The sequence below is a fragment of the Oncorhynchus nerka genome, linkage group LG2 (genome assembly GCF_034236695.1).
Source record: "Oncorhynchus nerka isolate Pitt River linkage group LG2, Oner_Uvic_2.0, whole genome shotgun sequence".
NCBI lineage: Eukaryota > Metazoa > Chordata > Actinopteri > Salmoniformes > Salmonidae > Oncorhynchus > Oncorhynchus nerka.
The window spans coordinates 41,149,164-41,169,336 of record NC_088397.1 but is presented as its reverse complement, the minus strand read 5'-3'; the positions used below and the strand labels follow the sequence as shown (position 1 = coordinate 41,169,336).

General features: G+C 42.7%; 1 protein-coding gene across 1 annotated transcript in view; it reads left to right on the top strand.

Annotated features, from left to right (window-relative positions):
* LOC115135305 (kinesin heavy chain-like) overlaps positions 1-20,173 on the top strand; it is a 98,355-nt gene that overhangs the window by 10,124 nt on the left and 68,058 nt on the right. Inside the window, exons 5-8 of the mRNA XM_029669862.2 lie at positions 1,754-1,841; positions 2,219-2,343; positions 3,916-4,020; positions 4,216-4,364. Coding sequence (XP_029525722.1) covers positions 1,754-1,841; positions 2,219-2,343; positions 3,916-4,020; positions 4,216-4,364 — 467 coding nt within the window. The remainder of the gene's footprint in view (positions 1-1,753; positions 1,842-2,218; positions 2,344-3,915; positions 4,021-4,215; positions 4,365-20,173) is intronic.

Below are 20,173 nucleotides of genomic sequence, written 5' to 3'. Positions count from 1 at the left end.
ATGTAGTTTCAGATACAGCCCTGCCATTAGTTTCAGAAATTAGTCACTTCCTGAGAAATGTATTCAAATATATTTTTAAATACAGTTTAAGTCGGAAGTTTACAAACACCTTAGCCAAGTACTGAATAATGAGCAAGACTGGGGGTTTTGCAGATAAAAGGAGTAGACAACGTTCACTCCAATAGCTTGACTTTGTTGTCCTTAAGCCATTTGCCACAACTTTGGAAGTATGCTTGGGGTCATTGTCCATTTGGAAGACCCATTTGTGACCAAGCTTTAACTGATGTCTTGAGATGTTGCTTCAATATATTCACATACTTTTCCTACCTCATGATGCCATCTATTTTGTGAAGTGCACCAGTCCCTCCTGCAGCAAAGCACACACGCAACATGATGCTTCCACCCCCGTGCTTCACGGTTGAATGGTGTTCCTCAGTTTGCAAGCCTCTCCCTTTTTCCTCCATACATAACAATGGTCATTATGGCCAAAGAGTTCTGTTTTTGTTTTTATCAGACCAGAGGACATTTCTCCAAAAAGTACGATCTTTGTCCCCATGCGCAGTTGCAAAACGTAGTCTGGCTTTTTTATGGCGGTTTTGGAGCAGTGGCTTCTTCCTTGCTGAGCGGCCAGGTTATGTCGATATATGACTCGCTTTACTGTGGATATAGATACTTTTGTACCTGTTTCCTCCAGCATCTTCACAAGGTCCTTTGCTGTTGTTCTGGGATTGATTTGTACTTTTCGCAATCAGTACGTTCATCTCTAGGAGACAGAACGCATCTCCTTCCTGAACGGTATGACGGCTGCATGGTCCCATGGTGTTTATACTTGCGTACTATTGTTTGTACAGATGAACGTGGTGCCTTCAGGCTTTTGGAAATTGCTCCCAAGGATGAAACAGACTTGTGGACGTCTACATTTTTTTTCTGAGGTCTTGGCTGATTTCTTTTGATTTTCCCATTATGTCAAGTATAGAGGCACTGAGTTTGAAGTTAGGCTTTGAAATACAGGTACACCTCCAATTGACTCAAATTATGTCAATTAGCCTATCAGAAGCTTCTAAAGCCATGACATAATATTCTGGATTTTTCCCAAGCTGTTTAAAGGCACAGTCAACTTAGTGTATGTAAACTTCTGACCTATTGGAATTGTGATACTGTGAATTATAAGTGAAATAATCTGTTTGTAAACAGTTGTTGGAAAAATGTCCTAACTGACCTGCCAAAACTATAGTTTGTTAACAAGAAATGTGGGGAGTGGTTGAAAAGCGAGTTTTAATGACTCCAACCTAAGTGTATGTAAACTTCCGACTTCAACTGTAAATAAGATCTGTTTTCAGTTTGTCATTATGGGGTATTGCGTATAGATTGATGAGGAAAAAATGTATTTAATCCATTTTAGAATAAGGATGTAACTTAACAAAATGTGGAACAAGGGAAGGGGTCTGTATACTTTCCGAATGCACTGTTGGTATTCCTCTTATCTAGGTGGGTGAGGGCAGTTTCGAGTGCAATTAAGATTGCGTCGTCTATGGATCTGTTGGGGAGGCATGCAAATTGGACTGAGTCTAGGGTGTCTGGGATGGTGGCATTGATGTGACCTAACTACCATTTCAATGCACTTCATGGTTACATATGTTAGTGCTACAGGGTGTTAGTCATTATAGCAGGTAGCCTATTATAGCAGGTCATTCCTGTTCTTGTGAACAGGAATGAATTCGAACAATTCTAACATTTATTTGTGGAATCTCAGGGCTGCACTGAGCGCTTTGTCTCCAGCCCAGAGGAGGTGATGGATGTTATTGATGAAGGAAAAGCCAACCGGCATGTTGCTGTCACCAGTAAGTCCCAATGACACTCTGACACTGACACTTTAAAAATGATCTGTAGAGTCTGTATGTGGCAGGTTTTTTGACATAGTGTTTACTACATCCCTGCTACATCCCTGCCATGTTGCTGTCACCAGTATGTCCCGCCACCACTCTGGCAGTCTGCCAGTACAATTTATAGTGTGAAGTGTAAAGTCACATCTGTAGAATCTTATATAGATTATTATATTATAATCTTATATATATCTTTATATTTATATATCTTTATATTTTTATATATATTTTTTCTCTATCTTTATATATTTTTATATATACTGTGTCCTCCACTCTCACACAAACACCTCTCCTCACATCACATCACATCACCTCTCCTTTCCTCCCCTCTCCAGATATGAATGAGCACAGCTCCAGGAGTCACAGTATCTTCCTGATCAACATCAAGCAGGAGCACGTGGAGACAGAACAAAAACTGTGTGGGAAGCTCTACCTGGTGGACCTGGCTGGGAGTGAGAAGGTGAGGAGGTTAAAGCCTACTGTAGTTAATGGTAACAAAGCATCTTTATTGTATCCCAATACACTTAGTATGCGTCTAGACATTTAGGGCCACAGAATAACCTATTTGAATAAAGAATTTCCATTTTTAGTTCAGGACTGGGCATAATCTTTGTCGGAGAAACTGGCCTTTAGTGATTGAATTATATACCTGGCTGATAAGGTAAGGTGAGGAGGTGAGGTGAAGACCTAGTCTAGTTACCTAGGGTAACTAATGAACCATCTTTATTGCATCCCAAGAGATGTGTTCTCTCTCTTTCATCTGGCTGTTCTGTTATCTTTTCCTTCCATCCATCTCAGTCACAGATCAGTACAACTGGTCTGCCATGTTAAAATGGGTTTCTTTCTACTCTGTATTGGCCACAGTTAGCAACTTAATTTATACCTATGTGCATTGGGACCAGTGTTCTTGCTGCTGACTACAGCAGAAAAAAGTAGATTCTGCACACAGCACTTAATATAGTCCCAAGTGTGTTTATTAGCGTTGTATCGGCACTCAGCTCTCAGGTCTCCAGTAATAGGTCATTGGTGAACTAGCAAGGACCTGAGGACGAGCGGAAGCAAAATCGCCCCATAACATCAAAGATCCACCACCATATTTTACCGTAGGTGCATGTATCATGTACTTTTCTGCATATGCTTATTTTTCAATGCCAAACCCACCACTGGTGTGTGTGGCCAAAGAGCTCTATTTTTTCAGGTCATCTGACCATAGCACCGGTTCCAATCCAAGTGCCAATGCCATCTATAAAACTCCAGACGGTGTTATGTTAAAATATTGTGAACCATCTTTGAAGTTATAGGGCTATTTTTTGCATCCACTGTTCATGTGGCCCTTGTTAAGGTCAACGGCATCATGAACTTTACCAAGTACCAGGATATTTTAACCAAAAACCTGGTTTCCTCTGCCAGGAGGCTGACACTTGGCCGCAAGCGGATCTTCCAGCAAGACAAGAACCCCAAGCACTAATCAAAATTCATAAGGAAACACCAAAAGGTCTCAAGTTTGCCATGACCATCTTCGTCTCTGGACAAACCTGTGGTTTGAATTGAAGAGGGCTGTCCATAACAGTAGATGAAGGATATCAAGGATCTGGAAAGATTCTGTATGGAGGAATGGTCTAAGATCCCTCCCACGTGTTCTCCAATCTCATAAATCATTTTTTTTAAAGGCTCAGTGTCGTTACCCTCGCAAGGGGAGCGTGCTAGAATATTGGAAACAGGGGTGCCAATCATTTTTCCTCCTATATTTTCTAGATTTGTTTTGTTCTTAGTTGTTAAGCGAAATATCTTTCTCTGAGCAATTGTATTAGTAAACATTTTAATAATTTCTCCCAAAAAATGTTGCATACAATTTAGTAACTTAGTATTTATTTTGTCTTTTTGCCCATCTTTATCAAGGTTGCCAATAATTATGGACCTGACTGTACAGTATATATTGATTGATCTTTATTACACACAGTACAAAATGTGTGTGACGTTTCTGTGCATAATCTTTTGTACTGTATGTTTTTTTTGTATTGTGCTTCCACAGGTCAGTAAGACAGGAGCAGAGGGAGCTGTGCTGGATGAAGCTAAGAACATCAACAAGTCTCTATCTTCTCTAGGAAACGTCATCTCTGCTCTGGCCGAGGGAACCGTAAGTCTAGTCCTATTACATCCATGATTCTTCATCTTGGTGTTGTGAAATCAAATGTAAATTAATGGATTTTCTAATTAATAAAAAAAAAGATATAAAAAAAATAGAAGGAAACTGGAATGTGGACTCAATGATGTAGAATGTGACCGGTTCAGCGATTCATGTATATTCTACTCTAACCCCCCCCCCCTGTAGAAGACTCATGTGCCATACCGTGACAGTAAGATGACCCGTATCCTGCAGGACTCTCTAGGGGGGAACTGCAGGACCACCATGTTCATCTGCTGCTCTCCATCCAGCTACAACGACCAGGAGACCAAGTCCACACTCATGTTTGGACAACGGTAAAACACACGGATGCATGCACGGACACACACATGCACATTCCTTGGTCGTTGCTGTAAAGCATGAAACAAAATGGCAGATGGAAGGGAGAATGGTGCGGCAGGTGCCGCTTCTCCTACGAATGCTGTTATTTTATCTAAAACATCAGGTGTTCGTCGACCCCAACTAAGTAACTCATGCAAAGACTTAAAGCGCAATTATGTGTTTTATCTCCAGTACATTGCCATGATTGTCAGTTATGTAGCTTCTCTACTGATAATCTCAGTGCATCCTTGCTGGGATGACACAATCAATCTACTGCTGGAGAATATCAACACCAAACACATTGGTACACCGGTCCACGGGAACGGACAGTACACAGCATACCATAATGTTCTGAATAATAGCCAAGTCTACCTCGCTCCCTATTCCACTGAACCGCTTAGGCATTACAAACACAAGTCCAACATTTATCGGAAACTGTTAAACTACCTGTTCACTACCCTCCTGCTCTCTGGGGATGTGCAACTCAATCCTGGGCCTAACATGACCGAGCCAGCGATACTCACAGGAGTGGAAAGCAGTGGGTGGCCTCGTCCACTGATCGTCGCCGTGGTTTCTCTCGACTCACCTGGCTCCAGGATGGAATTTGACTCTTCAAACATACCCAAGTTGCTATATGCGATCCCTGACTCTGTTTCTGGTATGCAAGCTGTCTTAATTAGTTCCCCACATCCAGTGCAAGCGGGAGGGATTGTTAACCAAACTGCCCTTAATCAAAACTAAACAAAACGGCCTAAACCCAGCCGTCAGAAAACACAGAAAATGTGACTTTTTTTACGTGTAAATCACTCTCGAGTCATCTGGGGCCCACGAGCTAAGCCCAAGGGACTACTAGGGGGGCACTTGAACATTCGTAGTGTCATTCCAGAAAGTGATCAAATTCAACATCTTCTCACAGACTCCAACCTTGACTCTGTTGGGGTTCGTTTCCTTGTTCCTTGTGAAATTGGTGAAATTAGCCTTATGACAATATCTTTAATTAAATCATTCAAAACCTTTATTAATGCAATTGCAGACAGACGTTGACAATCAGGAACATAGCACACATGTTTCTGAGTAAGTTCTGCAAAATAGAAAAGGTCTTAAGTTGCTTTTATTAAACCCGAAGTCCAGCCTTAGTGATGTCACTGCCTACGTCATTACCTTTTACTCATGAGACCAAAACCATATAGTCACATCTATATGAACAAGGCTTTTCGTGTTATCTAAAAGCTTAGCAGTAATTGTCCAATTTGATTTATAGTGGAATGTCTGACTAGTCTTATCTCCTACACTCCCTTGCAGAGTTCTGTCTCAGTCACACATTTCTCAGAGGGGTCTCTTTATAAGAGGCAGAGAGAGAGAACTAGAAAACAACTGTGCAACAATATTTTTTTATTTTATTTTTATTTCACCTTTATTTAACCAGGTAGGCTAGTTGAGAACAAGTTCTCATTTGCAACTGCGACCTGGCCAAGATAAAGCATAGCAGTGTGAACAGACAACACAGAGTTACACATGGAGTAAACAATTAACAAGTCAATAACACAGTAGAAAAAAAATGGGCAGTCTATATACAATGTGTGCAAAAGGCATGAGGAGGTAGGCGAATAATACAATTTTGCAGATTAACACTGGGGTGATAAATGATCAGATGGTCATGTACAGGTAGAGATATTGGTGTGCAAAAGAGCAGAAAAGTAAATAAAAAAATAAAAAAAAACAGTATAAAAACAGTATGGGAATGAGGTCGGTGAAAATGGGTGGGCTATTTACCAATAGACTATGTACAGCTGCAGCGATCGGTTAGCTGCTCGGATAGCTGATGTTTGAAGTTGGTGAGGGAGATAAAAGTCTCCAACTTCAGCGATTTTGCAGTTCGTTCCAGTCACAGGCAGCAGAGTACTGGAACGAAAGGCGGCCAAATGAGGTGTTGGCTTTAGGGATGATCAGTGAGATACACCTGCTGGAGCGTGTGCTACGGATGGGTGTTGCCATCGTGACCAGTGAACTGAGATAAGGCGGAGCTTTACCTAGCATGGACTTGTAGATGACCTGGAGCCAGTGGGTCTGGCGACGAATATGTAGCGAGGGCCAGCCGACTAGAGCATACAAGTCGCAGTGGTGGGTGGTATAAGGTGCTTTGGTGACAAAACGGATGGCACTATGATAGACTGCATCCAGTTTGCTGAGTAGAGTGTTGGAAGCCATTTTGTAGATGACATCGCCGAAATCGAGGATCGGTAGGATAGTCAGTTTTACTAGGGTAAGCTTGGCGGCGTGAGTGAAGGAGGCTTTGTTGCGGAATAGAAAGCCGACTCTTGATTTGATTTTCGATTGGAGATGTTTGATGTGAGTCTGGAAGGAGAGTTTGCAGTCTAGCCAGACACCTAGGTACTTATAGATGTCCACATATTCAAGGTCGGAACCATCCAGGGTGGTGATGCTAGTCGGGCATGCGGGTGCAGGCAGCGATCGGTTGAAAAGCATGCATTTGGTTTTACTCGCGTTTAAGAGCAGTTGGAGGCCACGGAAGGAGTGCTGTATGGCATTGAAGCTCGTTTGGAGGTTAGATAGCACAGTGTCCAATGACGGGCCGAAAGTATATAGAATGGTGTCGTCTGCGTAGAGGTGGATCAGGGAATCGCCCGCAGCAAGAGCAACATCATTGATATATACAGAGAAAAGAGTCGGCCCGAGAATTGAACCCTGTGGCACCCCCATAGAGACTGCCAGAGGACCGGACAGCATGCCCTCCGATTTGACACACTGAACTCTGTCTGCAAAGTAATTGGTGAACCAGGCAAGGCAGTCATCCGAGAAACCGAGGCTATTGAGTCTGCCGATAATAATATGATGATTGACAGAGTCGAAAGCCTTGGCGAGGTCGATGAAGACGGCTGCACAGTATTGTCTTTTATCGATGGCGGTTATGATATCGTTTAGTACCTTGAGCGTGGCTGAGGTGCACCCGTGACCGGCTCGGAAACCAGATTGCACAGCGGAGAAGGTACGGTGGGATTCGAGATGGTCAGTGACCTGTTTGTTGACTTGGCTTTCGAAGACCTTAGATAGGCAGGGCAGGATGGATATAGGTCTATAGCAGTTTGGGTCCAGGGTGTCTCCCCCTTTGAAGTGGGGGATGACTGCGGCAGCTTTCCAATCCTTGGGGATCTCAGACGATATGAAAGAGAGGTTGAACAGGCTGGTAATGGGGGTTGCGACAATGGCGGCAGATAGTTTCAGAAATAGAGGGTCCAGATTGTCAAGCCCAGCTGATTTGTACGGGTCTAGGTTTTGCAGCTCTTTCAGAACATCTGCTATCTGGATTTGGGTAAAGGAGAACCTGGAGAGGCTTGGGCGAGGAGCTGCGGGGGGCGGAGCTGTTGGCCGAGGTTGGAGTAGCCAGGCGGAAGGCATGGCCAGCCGTTGAGAAGTGCTTATTGAAGCTTTCAATAATCGTGGATTTATCGGTGGAGACCGTGTTACCTAGCCTCAGTGCAGTGGGCAGCTGGGAGGAGGTGCTCTTGTTCTCCATGGACTTCACAGTGTCCCAGAACTTTTTGGAGTTGGAGCTACAGGATGCAAACTTCTGCCTGAAGAAGCTGGCCTTAGCTTTCCTGACTGACTGCGTGTATTGGTTCCTGACTTCCCTGAACAGTTGCATATCACGGGGCTATTCGATGCTATTGCAGTCCGCCACAGGATGTTTTTGTGCTGGTCGAGGGCAGTCAGGTCTGGAGTGAACCAAGGGCTGTATCTGTTCTTGGTTCTGCATTTTTGAACGGAGCATGCTTATCTAAAATGGTGAGGAAGTTACTTTTAAAGAATGACCAGGCATCCTCAACTGACGGGATGAGGTCAATGTCCTTCCAGGATACCCGGGCCAGGTCGATTAGAAAGGCCTGCTCACAGAAGTGTTTTAGGGAGCGTTTGACAGTGATGAGGGGTGGTCGTTTGACTGCGGCTCCGTGGCGGATACAGGCAATGAGGCAGTGATCGCTGAGATCCTGGTTGAAGACAGCGGAGGTGTATTTGGAGGGCCAGTTGGTCAGGATGACGTCTATGAGGGTGCCCTTGTTTACAGAGTTAGGGTTGTACCTGGTGGGTTCCTTGATGATTTGAGTGAGATTGAGGGCATCTAGCTTACATTGTAGGACTGCCGGGGTGTTAACCATATCCCAGTTTAGGTCACCTAACAGAACAAACTCTGAAGCTAGATGGGGGGCGATCAATTCACAAATGGTGTCCAGGGCACAGCTGGGAGCTGAGGGTGGCCGGTAAGCAGACGGAAACAGTGGGAGACTTATTTCTGGAGAGGGTAATTTTCAAAATTAGTAGTTCGAACTGTTTGGGTATGGACCTGGAAAGTATGACATTACTTTGCAGGCTATCTCTGCAGTAGACTGCAACTCCGCCCCCTTTGGTAGTTCTATCTTGACGGAAGATGTTATAGTTGGGTATGGAAATCTCTGAATTTTTGGTGGCCTTCCTGAGCCAGGATTCAGACACGGCAAGGACATCAGGGTTAGCAGAGTGTGCTAAAGCAGTGAGTAAAACAAACTTAGGGAGGAGGCTTCTGATGTTGACATGCATAAAACCAAGGCTTTTTCACTCACAGAAGTTAACAAATGAGGGTACCTGGGGACATGCAGGGCCTGGGTTTACCTCCACATCACCCGCGGAACAGAGAAGGAGTAGTATGAGGGTGCGGCTAAAGGCTATCAAAACTGGTCGCCTAGAGCGTTGGGGGCAGAGGATAAGAGGAGCAGGTTTCTGGGCATGGTAGAATATATTCAGGGCATAATGCGCAGATAGGGGTATGGTGGGGTGCGGGTACAGCGGAGGTAAGCCCAGGCACTGGGTGATGATGAGACAGGTTGTATCTCTGGACATGCTGGTTGTAAATGGGTGAGGTCACCGCATGTGTGGGAGGTGGGACAAAGGAGGTAACAGGGGTATGCAGAGTGGGTCTAGGGGCTCCATTGTGAACTAAAACAATTATAACTAACCTGAACAACAGTATACAAGGCATATTGACATCTGAGAGAGACATACAGCGAGGCATACAGTAATCACAGGAGTTGAATTTGGAAAGCTAGCTAAAAACAGTAGGCGAGGCTAATCCGCTAGCACAACAAACAGCAGGTAAAATGGCGTTGACTAGGCAACGGGGCCGACAGGTAAGACAAACAAGCAGAAAGGAGTACCGTGATTAATGGACAGTCCAGCGTGCGTCAGCTATGTAGCCAAGAGATCAGTGTCCAGGGGACAGCGGTGGATGGGCAGGGGGGCTGGGCTGGCGAGTGTTATCCAGTTTTTTTTTTTTTTTTTTAAACTAACAATGACTAACTAGCTTGTAGCTAGTTAGCTGGTTAGCGTCTGGAGGTTCTTGAGTGTGTCATAAAAATAAAAATAAGAGTAAAAGTAATAGCGATTCCGTATCACATTGGGTGAGGCAGGTTTCCGGAAGGTATAAACAAATTAAAAATCAAAAAGAGATAGAAAGTAAATGGGGTCAGAGAGTGATTGGGACGCGGTGGTTCAGACGGTTAGCAGGCCTGTGCTAACAAGCTAACAGTTCGTAGGCCCGAGCTAGACAAGGTAGCAGTTAGCGGACCGGAGCTTGACAAGCTAGCCGTTAGCAGGCCGAATTAGCAAGCAGGGAGATAGCGAGGGCTAGAGAGTTAACCTTTGGGGGACGTCGCGATGGGGTGAGTCTGTTTATTCCTCTTCATGCGGTGAGCTGGAGATACAGCGATTCAGAAAGCTCGCGGGCCTTGGCCAGCAGATGGATCTTTGGCGATGTCGCAGCGGAAAAGCCTGTTGAAACCCCTCGGACGATTATGTCGGCGGACCAGTCGTGATGGATCGGCGGGGCTCCGTGTCGGCAGTAGAGGGTCAGTAGAGGGTCCAGGCCAATTGGCAAATTAGGTATTTTTGGACCTCTTCGGCTAGTCGGGAGATGGGCTTAGCTCGAGGCTAGCTCCAGGCTAACTGGTGCTTGCTCTGGGACAGAGACGTTAGCCAGGAGTAGCCACTCGGATTGCAGCTAGCTATTTTCGATGATCCGGTATAAAGGTTCAGAGCTTGCGGTAGGAATCCGGAGATGTGGTAGAGAAAAAGCAGTCTGATATGCTTTGGGTAGATGTCGCGCTGGTGTCCTAGTTAGCGTTGAAGACCGCTAGCAGTGGCTAGCTAGTAGCTAGTTAGCGGCTAGCTTCTGATGAGGGTTCCGATTCTAAAGTATAGAAAAAGCAGATCCGTACCACATTGGGTGATGCGGGTTGCAGGAGAGTATATTCAGCCTGTAGTTGGAAAGTGAGATTAAAGTATGTACGAAATATATACAGAAAAAAAACGAGGAAAAACTATATTTACACTATACAGGACGGGACAAGACAAAACACACGTCTGACTGCTACGCCATCTTGGAGAGATGTTAAAACCTCATAATGTATATACATTGTTAATCTGTAGTCTAGGACCCTATAAATGTAAGGAGGGAGTGGTTTTATAACCCATCCCCTTCTTTTAATACAACATAAGCATAATCAATACATCAATCATTTGGTACAGCCCCAATCATGACCCCTAGGTGAAATCCTGACAACTTCCTCTGCCTCTCAGAGACATGGCTCCATAAAAACTCTCCATATGCTGCTTTGATTGTGCCTGGCTACAATGTTTTCAGGAGAGACAGGATTGAAGGAAGAGGAGGGGGTGTGATGATTTACATTAAAAAACATATCTGATGTAAACAAATTTATTGGTCATGTGATAATGAACTAGAATGTATTGGCCTGAATGTTACACTGTCTCCCCAAATGTATTTTACCCTTATTGGGAAAGGGGAAAGAGGTCATCTTAATGGGAGATTTTAACATTAATTATGAAGACAAGTCTTGTAGGAAAACTCTCAAATGGATCACTAATACCTTTGACCTTACACAGCTAGTTAAAGGGCCAACCAGGGTGACTTGTTCCTCTAAAACACAGATTGATTTGGTGTTCAGTAATAAACCAGAGAGTGTGACTAAATCATTCAATATGGTTACTGGGCTATCTGATCATAATCTGACACTTATAGCCAGAAAGCTGTCTAAGAGCAGGTTTAACCTCTTCACTGTTAGAAAGCCGGATTAACTAAGAATACCTAAGAGTGAATTCAATTATTTTGAAAACGCAATTAAGGAAAGGAACTGGAATGATCTCTTGTCCTATACAGATGAGGAAGCTGATAGTCAGGTTTTTCTATCCACAATCCAGACTACAATAAATGGTTTCCTAAAAAAAATCTAATCCAAACCTGGCCAAAAGAGCACTCTTCCTTGGCTAAATGGGGAAATCTGGAAATTGATGAAAGAACGAGATTATGCTAAAAAAAAGGCCCAAAATCCAAATTAGAGCATGACAGATGTAGGTTTAGAAATAAGGTGATGAAAGAAATCAGACAGGCCAAGGCAAACTTTTTTATTAACATAATTGGTGAAGCAAAAGGAAATTCTAAATTGATCTGTGAGAATCTAAAAAAGTTTACAGGGAAAGACCATAGTAACACTACAAAAAGACTAGAAATCATGGTGAATAACAATCTAACACAGGATAGATTCGAAATTGCAATAGCCTTCAATTCCTACTTTATTGACTCTGTCAAGGTACTGACACAGAACCCCTCCACTGGTTTCTTGGGCTCAATGCTAGTAAATGATGCTCAACCTGTCTTCATCATAAGGGAGGTTTCTCAGTCAAAGGTGAACAAGGTGATTATAGCTCACTAAATAACTCTAAAGCCAAAGATGTGTTTGGGCTGGACTCTACCTTTCTTAAAAACTACATAGAGTCACTCATTGGCCCCATTACTAAGGTCACCAACACATCTATTGGTCAGGGGGTGTTTCCAGGGGTATGGAAGTCGGCCATAATAACGGCCATCTTTAAATCGGGTGACCCTGCTGACGTGAGTAACTACAGGCCATTAGTATACTACTTGTGGTGTCGAAGATTTTTGAAAAGTGTGTAGCAGAACACCTGATGCCCACCTCAACAACAGCCCCTTCACATTACACTCCGTGCAGTTTGGCTTCAGAGCGAAACACTCCACAGAAACGGCCAACTGCTTTCTGTGTGAAGTCCAAGATGGACAAAGGGGGCGTTGTTGGGGCTGTGTTTCTGGACCTAAGGAAGGCTTTTGATACTGTTAACCATGAGATTCTCATCACAAAATTGTCCAAGTTCAACTTTTCCCCCGATGCCTTGAGATGGATGAAATTATACCTTGAAGGCAGAACTTAGTGTGTCAGAGTGAGCAATGAGCTGTCGCCCACTCTTAGCTATGATGTGGGCGTGCCCCAAGGGTCAATACTGGAGCCCCTCCTGTTCAGCCTGTACATTAATGATCTGCCTTCTTGTCTGTACTGGGTCTGAAGTTCAAATGTATGCAGATGATACAGTGATATATGTGCATGCAAAGAGCAAACAACAAGCTGCACAAGAACTCACTACTGTAATGGTCCAGGTTACAAAGTGGCTCAGTGACTCGTGTTTGCATCTCAATGTGAAAAAAACTGTTTGCATGTTCTTCACAAAGAGGGCAACAGATGCTACTGAGCCAGATGTCTATGTGTCAGAGGCGAAGCTCCAGGTGGTATCTGATTTTAAGTACCTTGGATTCCAACCTCTCTTTTAAAAAGCAGGTGAAAAAGGTAATTCAAATAACCACATTGAACCTAGCTAATTTCCGATTTATACTAAATTGTTTGACTACAGAGGTAGCAAAACTGTACTTCAAATCTATGATACTCCCCCACTTAACATACTGCTTGACTAGTTGGGCCCAAGCTTGCTGTACAACATTAAAACCCATTCAGTCTGTCTACAAGAAGGCTCTCAGTGCTTGATAGGAAGTTAAACAGTTTGTTAAACAGAAATCCCAAACATATGGCAGCAGTTCCACAAGGTCTGCCATGAGAGGTGACCTTAAGGAAAAGCACCTTTAGTAAATCCGCTTTCTCTGTGAGAGCTTCCCATGTCTGGAATACACTGCAATCAGACACCCATAACTGCACCACCTATCACACGTTCACAAAAAATCATGAAGACATGGCTAAAGGCCAATCAGATTTGTGAACATAATCCCTAGCCGTGTATTGTCACTTTCCATGTTGTCTGTTGTCTGTAGCTTGTGAGGTGTGGAAACACTTTGTTGCTTTTATGGATTTTGTTTGGTTGCTTTTTGTGCTATGTTGCTCTGTCTGTATGAGATGTCTTACTTGTCCTATGTTGCTCTGCGTGTGCTCACTGCTCATTGATTGTCTGTATTGCAATTGTTTTTAATAACCTGCTCAGTGACTGAGGTTGAAAATTAGCCGGCTGGCTAAAACCGGCACTTCTACTGAAACATTGATTAATGTGCACTGTCCCTGTAAAAATAAAATAAACTCAAATAAACTCAAACACGAGAATCTCACTTCTGATAGGTACTTATAACAGTGGTAGGCTGTTCCTACTCTTGAAAGAACAAAAGTGGTACCTGCTGCGTTCCAACCCGGTAGCGGCGAACCTACTGATTCTACTTGTACAGTCAGTGGCCAAAAGTTTTGAGAATGACACAAATATAACTTTTCACAAAGTCTGCTGCCTCAGTGTCTTTTGATTTTTTGTCAGATGTTACTATGGGCTACTGAAGTATAATTACAAGCCTTTCATAAGTGTCAAAGGCCTTTATTGACAATTTACATGAGGTTGATGCAAAGAGTCAATATTTGCAGTGTTGACCATTCTTTTTCAAGACCTCTGCAATCCGCCCTTACTTGCTGTCAATGAACTTCTGGGCCACATCCTGACTGATGGCAGCCCATTCATGCATAATCAATGCTTGGAGTTTGTGTTTTTTTTTGTCCACCCGCCTCTTGAGGATTGACCACAAGTTCTCAATGGGATTAAGGTCTGGGGATACTCCTGGCCATGGACCCAAAATATCGATGTTTTGTTCCCCGTGTCACTTGGTTATCACTTTTGCCTTATGGCAAGGTGCTCCATCATGCTGGAAAAGGCATTGTTCGTCACCAAACTGTTCCTGGATGGTTGGGAGATGTTGCTCTCAGAGGATGTGTTGGTACCATTCTTTATTCATGGCTGTGTTCTTCGGCAAAATTGTGAGGGAGCCCACTCCCTTGGCTGAGAAGCAACCCCACACATGAATGGTCTCAGGATGCTTTACTGTTGGCATGACACAGGACTGATGGTAGAGCTCACCTTGTCTTTTCCAGACAAGCTTTTTTCCGGTTGCCCCAAACAATCGGAAAGGGGATTCATCAGAGAAAATGACTTTACCCCAGTCCTCAGCAGTCCAATCCCTGTACCTTTTGCAGAATATCAGTCTGTCCCTGATGTTTTTCCTGGAGAGAAGTGCCTTCTTTGCTGCTCTTCTTGACCACAGTCCATCCACCAAAAGTCTTCGCCTCACTGTGTGTGCAGATGCACTCACACCTGCCTGCTACCATTCCTGAGCAAGCTTTGTACTGGTGGTGCCCCGATCCCACAGGTGAATCAACTTTAGGAGACGGTCCTGGCGCTTGCTGGACTTTCTTGGGCGCCCTGAAGCTTTCACAACAATTGAACCGGTCTCCTTGAAGTTCTTGACGATCCGATAAATGGTTGATTTAGGTGCAATCTTACTGGCAGCAATATCCTGACGGCACGTGTTTCCTTGCAGGTAACCATGGTTGACAGAGGAAGAACAATGATTCCAAGCACCACCCACCTTTTGAAGCTTCCAGTCTGTTATTCGAACTCAATCAGCATGACAGCGTGATCTCCAGCCTTGTCCTCGTCAACACTCACACCTGTGTTAACGAGAGAATCACTGACATGATGTCAGCTGGTCTTTTTGTGGCAGGGCTGAAATGCAGTGGAAATGTTTTGGGGGGGATTCAGTTAATTTGCATGGCAAAGAGGGATTTGGCAATTAATTGCAATTCATTTGAGCACTCTTCGTAACATTCTGGAGTATATGCAAATTGCCATCATACAAACTGAGGCAGCAGCCTTTGTGAAAATTAATATTTGTGTCATTATCAAAACTTTTGGCCACAATTGTAGAATCGCAACAGTCATCAGTGGCCAACAAGTTGACTTTGAGCCAATCAGAGAGCACGAACCCCCTCGTGGGGGAGCTAACAAAAAAAATAAAGAATAGGGTATTTTCTCAGTTTATCCACGGATGGTAGCTAGCTAAGTGCACAGATGCAATGCACACAACACTAAATAATTATTCCACACTAGCTAACCACTGTAGCTGGTATTAATATGATAATAAAATCACAATGGATTAGCTAGTTTCCAACAGCTGCCTGTGTTAGCTGCTGAGTTATTGCAGTGTCCTTAGCTAGCTAGCTACTGTAGCTAATCATACTATATGGCTATGGGCTGGCACTGGCAGTATGGGGTAATGGAGAGTGAACTGGCACTGGCAGTATGGGATTATGGAGAGTGAATTACATTGTTTCTTTGTCATCTTGTAGATCTTGTAGCTGTTGCAATCTGGCTAGTATCAACAATGGCTTTCTACAAAATATCAACATTAGCGCAGATAGCCTGGTAAAATAAGGAATAAATAAAAACACAGGAACACACTCACACATTCACACAGACCTGGGCAGAAAATAATGGTATTTTGTACTTTATTTGAAAATGCCAAATTTTCAAATACTCTATGTAGTCAGTTTTAACTAAAAGGCAACTACTTTCTTTGAAATACAAATACAGGTCTCAGAAAAACAAAAAATATTGGAAAGTATTTTGAATACCTCTCAGAAAACCAAATCATGTTTTAAGGTAGTTGAATATAAGCAAGTCATTTGAACACACACAAATATGTATTTGATGGCTGACAAATATTGGATGAAGATACAAAAACTACAACAGTTAGTTGAATTAGTCTAAATATACATTATGATCGTAATCAATTGGTTTGAAGGGCTCTTATGTGAATCTTCATATATAGGCTATAGCCTGGAATTAAATACATAAGGGGCATGGAATGTCAACTTTAGAGTAGACCCCTTTTGCAGCTTCACAATGACTAACAAATATATTTTCATAATGAGTGAGACATAAGGTAACGCAGTAACACTTGACAAAGTTATTTTACATGTGTAGTAACGTTGATTATTACAATAGTGCATTGTTGTTGATTTTAAGTCTTACTGAGAATGCCAACAGTAAAAAATATGGCTAATAAGTCTCGAAAGGAAACAAAATATTCCAAAACGGCCTTTAATCAACTACTGCCAAGGTAGGTGGAAAATCATGTTAGTTTGTATTCCGAGTGAACTATCCCTTTAAATATGGTATTGTGTGAACACTTACCATGTGAACACTTACCCCCAGATGGAGAAAGAGGTTTCAAAGTTGTTTTTGCTAAGGATCTAACTGTCTATTTGCATATTTGCAAATGCAAACGATGCAGCGTTTTCAGGTATCATACAATGAATTGCATCTTTCAACCTTTTCAGTCGCATGTTGAAAGAGTCATATAGTATTTGAACGTCACAACTTATTTATACTTGTAAAATATACAAAATATAATTTCTTATTTGTTTTGATTTGATTATGTACACCTGGGGCAATGAATATTCAGGAGAATGGACTTACAAATATTCAGATAGAAATATATTGCATAGATCCAATATGACTGTCAGATAGATTGGAATATACAGTGGTTCCCAAACATTTTATAGTCCCATACCCCTTCAAACCCCCTCTAGAACCAGGGTCAGCGCACTCTCAAATTAGTTTTTTTTGCCATCATTGTAAGCCTGCCACACACTATACAATACATTTATTAAACATAAGAATGAGTGTGAAGAGCTCTTATAGGACCAGGGCACAAATAATAATTTAATAATAATCAATAATTCTGCTCTTTATTTAACCATCTTACATATGAAACCTTATTTGTTCAACAGACATTGTGAATAACTCACCACAGGTTAAAAAGAGACGGGTGTGCTTGAAGGGATGCACATAACTCTGCAATGTTGGGTTGTATTGGAGAGAGTCTGTCTTAAATCCTTTTCCACACACAGTTTATGCCTGTATTTAGTTCATGCTAGTGAGGGCCGAGAATCTGGGGCGGCAGGTAGCCTAGTGGTTAGAGCGTTGGACTTGTAACCGAAAGGTTGCAAGATCGAATCCCTGAGCTGACAAGGTAAAAGTATGTTATTGTGCCCCTGAACAAAGCAGTTAACTGTTTCTAGGCCATCATTGAAAATAAGAATTTGTTCTTAACTGACTTGCATAGTTAAATAAAGGTAAAATAAAGGGTGTCAGTGTCTTAACAGTGTGGTTTGCCAAGGCAGGATAATCTGAGTGCAGCCCAATCCAGAAATCTGGCAGTGGCTTCTGATTAAATTTTCACAGAACCGCTTGTTGCAATTTCGATGAGGTTCTCTTGTTCAGATATCAGTAAGTGGACTGGAGGCAGGGCATGAAAGGGATAACGTATTGCGCACCCAACTCACTCAGGTGCTTCGCTATTTGACATTGTCTGTAAGCTTGAGTTCATTTGCACACAAAAAAATCATACAATGATGAAAAGACCTGTGTGTTGTCCTTGTTAATGCAGACAGAGAAGAGTTCCAACTTCTTAATCATAGCCTCAATTTTGTCCCGCACATTGAGTACAGTTAGATTCAGATAATTCAGGCGAGAAAAAACATCACCCAGATAGGCCAGTCGTATGAGAAGCTAGTCATCATGCAAGCGGTCAGACAAGTGAAAATTATGGTCAGTAAAGAAAACTTTAAGCTCGTCTCTCAATTTAACCAGTGGACTTCTGTATGTTTTAAAAGTGTTACATGGTCACTTCCCATATCATTGCATAATGCAGAAAATACACGAGAGTTCAAGGGCCTGGTTTTAACAAAATACACCATTTTCACTGCAGTGTACAAAACATCTCACAAGCTGTCAGGCATTCCCTTGGCAGCAAGAGCCTCTCCGTGGATGCTGCAGTGTACCCAAGTGACGTCAGGAGCAACTGCTTGCACCATTCGTGTTACCACTCCACTATGTCTCCCTGTTATGGCTTTTGAGCCATCAGTACAGATACCAACATGAGCAGCAGCTGCATTTGGCTACTCTCGTTAGTGGAATTCCTGCGAGATAGTAATGGTTAATGTGATTGGATGTTAGTTATTTGACTAGGCTACCTGTTTTTGACATTATGTTGTTATTTCGCTGAACACTAGATGGTTCAATTTTATTTTTGGCAGTGAAACGAGGCTACTCAGGTGAGGAAAAAAACGCACCTAGATGTATAGCCCGTTGGAAAATTGGACTGTTTGAAAATGTGAATCACATTTTTATCTGGCGTACCCCCGACGGCATTGTGCATACCGCAGTTTGGGAATACCTGATAGGAGATTGTGTGTGCTCTATTCATTCTATTTCTATCTTCCACATGTAGTTTCAGATACAGCCCTGCCATTAGTTTCAGAAATTAGTCACTTCCTGAGATATGTATTCAAATATATTTTTAAATACAGTTTAAGTCGGAAGTTTACAAACACCTTAGCCAAGTACTGAATAATGAGCAAGACTGGGGGTTTTGCAGATGAAAGGAGTAGACGACGTTCACTCCAATAGCTTGACTTTGTTGTCCTTAAGCCATTTGCCACAACTTTGGAAGTATGCTTGGGGTCATTGTCCATTTGGAAGACCCATTTGTGACCAAGCTTTAACTGATGTCTTGAGATGTTGCTTCAATATATTCACATACTTTTCCTACCTCATGATGCCATCTATTTTGTGAAGTGCACCAGTCCCTCCTGCAGCAAAGCACACACGCAACATGATGCTTCCACCCCCGTGCTTCACGGTTGAATGGTGTTCCTCAGTTTGCAAGCCTCCCCCTTTTTCCTCCATACATAACAATGGTCATTATGGCCAAAGAGTTCTATTTTTGTTTTATCAGACCAGAGGACATTTCTCCAAAAAGTACGATCTTTGTCCCCATGTGCAGTTGCAAAACGTAGTCTGGCTTTTTTATGGCGGTTTTGGAGCAGTGGCTTCTTCCTTGCTGAGCGGCCAGGTTATGTCGATATATGACTCGCTTTACTGTGGATATAGATACTTTTCTACCCGTTTCCTCCAGTATTTTCACAAGGTTGGGAAACCCTCTATTACAGATTAAATACATTATGGTGAACTTCACAGGGTGGTGAAAGTATATGGTGATAAGCTTGAAGCTTCACTACAATAAATATCGAGGATCTTATTCTGGTGACATGATGATCGATGCTTGGCTTGACAATTAAAGACAAACTCACTATTTTGTCCATAATAATCTCATCATGTAGGCTATACCCACACTGTATCTGCCAGCTGTTGGCTAGAACACATGTGCCAAGACCAGAGTGGCACATTCGCTATAATTTAACGCACATTTTCTTTTGTGACTAAAATAATCAGTAGAGTTGAAAATACGATGGGAACCCATTTAACTTGTATTTTTAAAATGTTTATGTGCACTATGTCATCACGCACAGCCTTGTATCCACAACAAGTCACTTGGATGGAAACACATCTCTGGTGGGAAAATGCTTTTTATGCAGACTTTACAATATTCCAATGAAAATCATGTTGCCAAAAGGATGAAAACCTAGCTTGTGAGGAACTATTATCATTCGCAGTGGATGTTAGAAAAACAGACTGTCGGCTATGAGGTGAAGGAAAAATTACTGAGAGGCTCATCTTATTAGTGGTAGACGTGGTGAGTTAA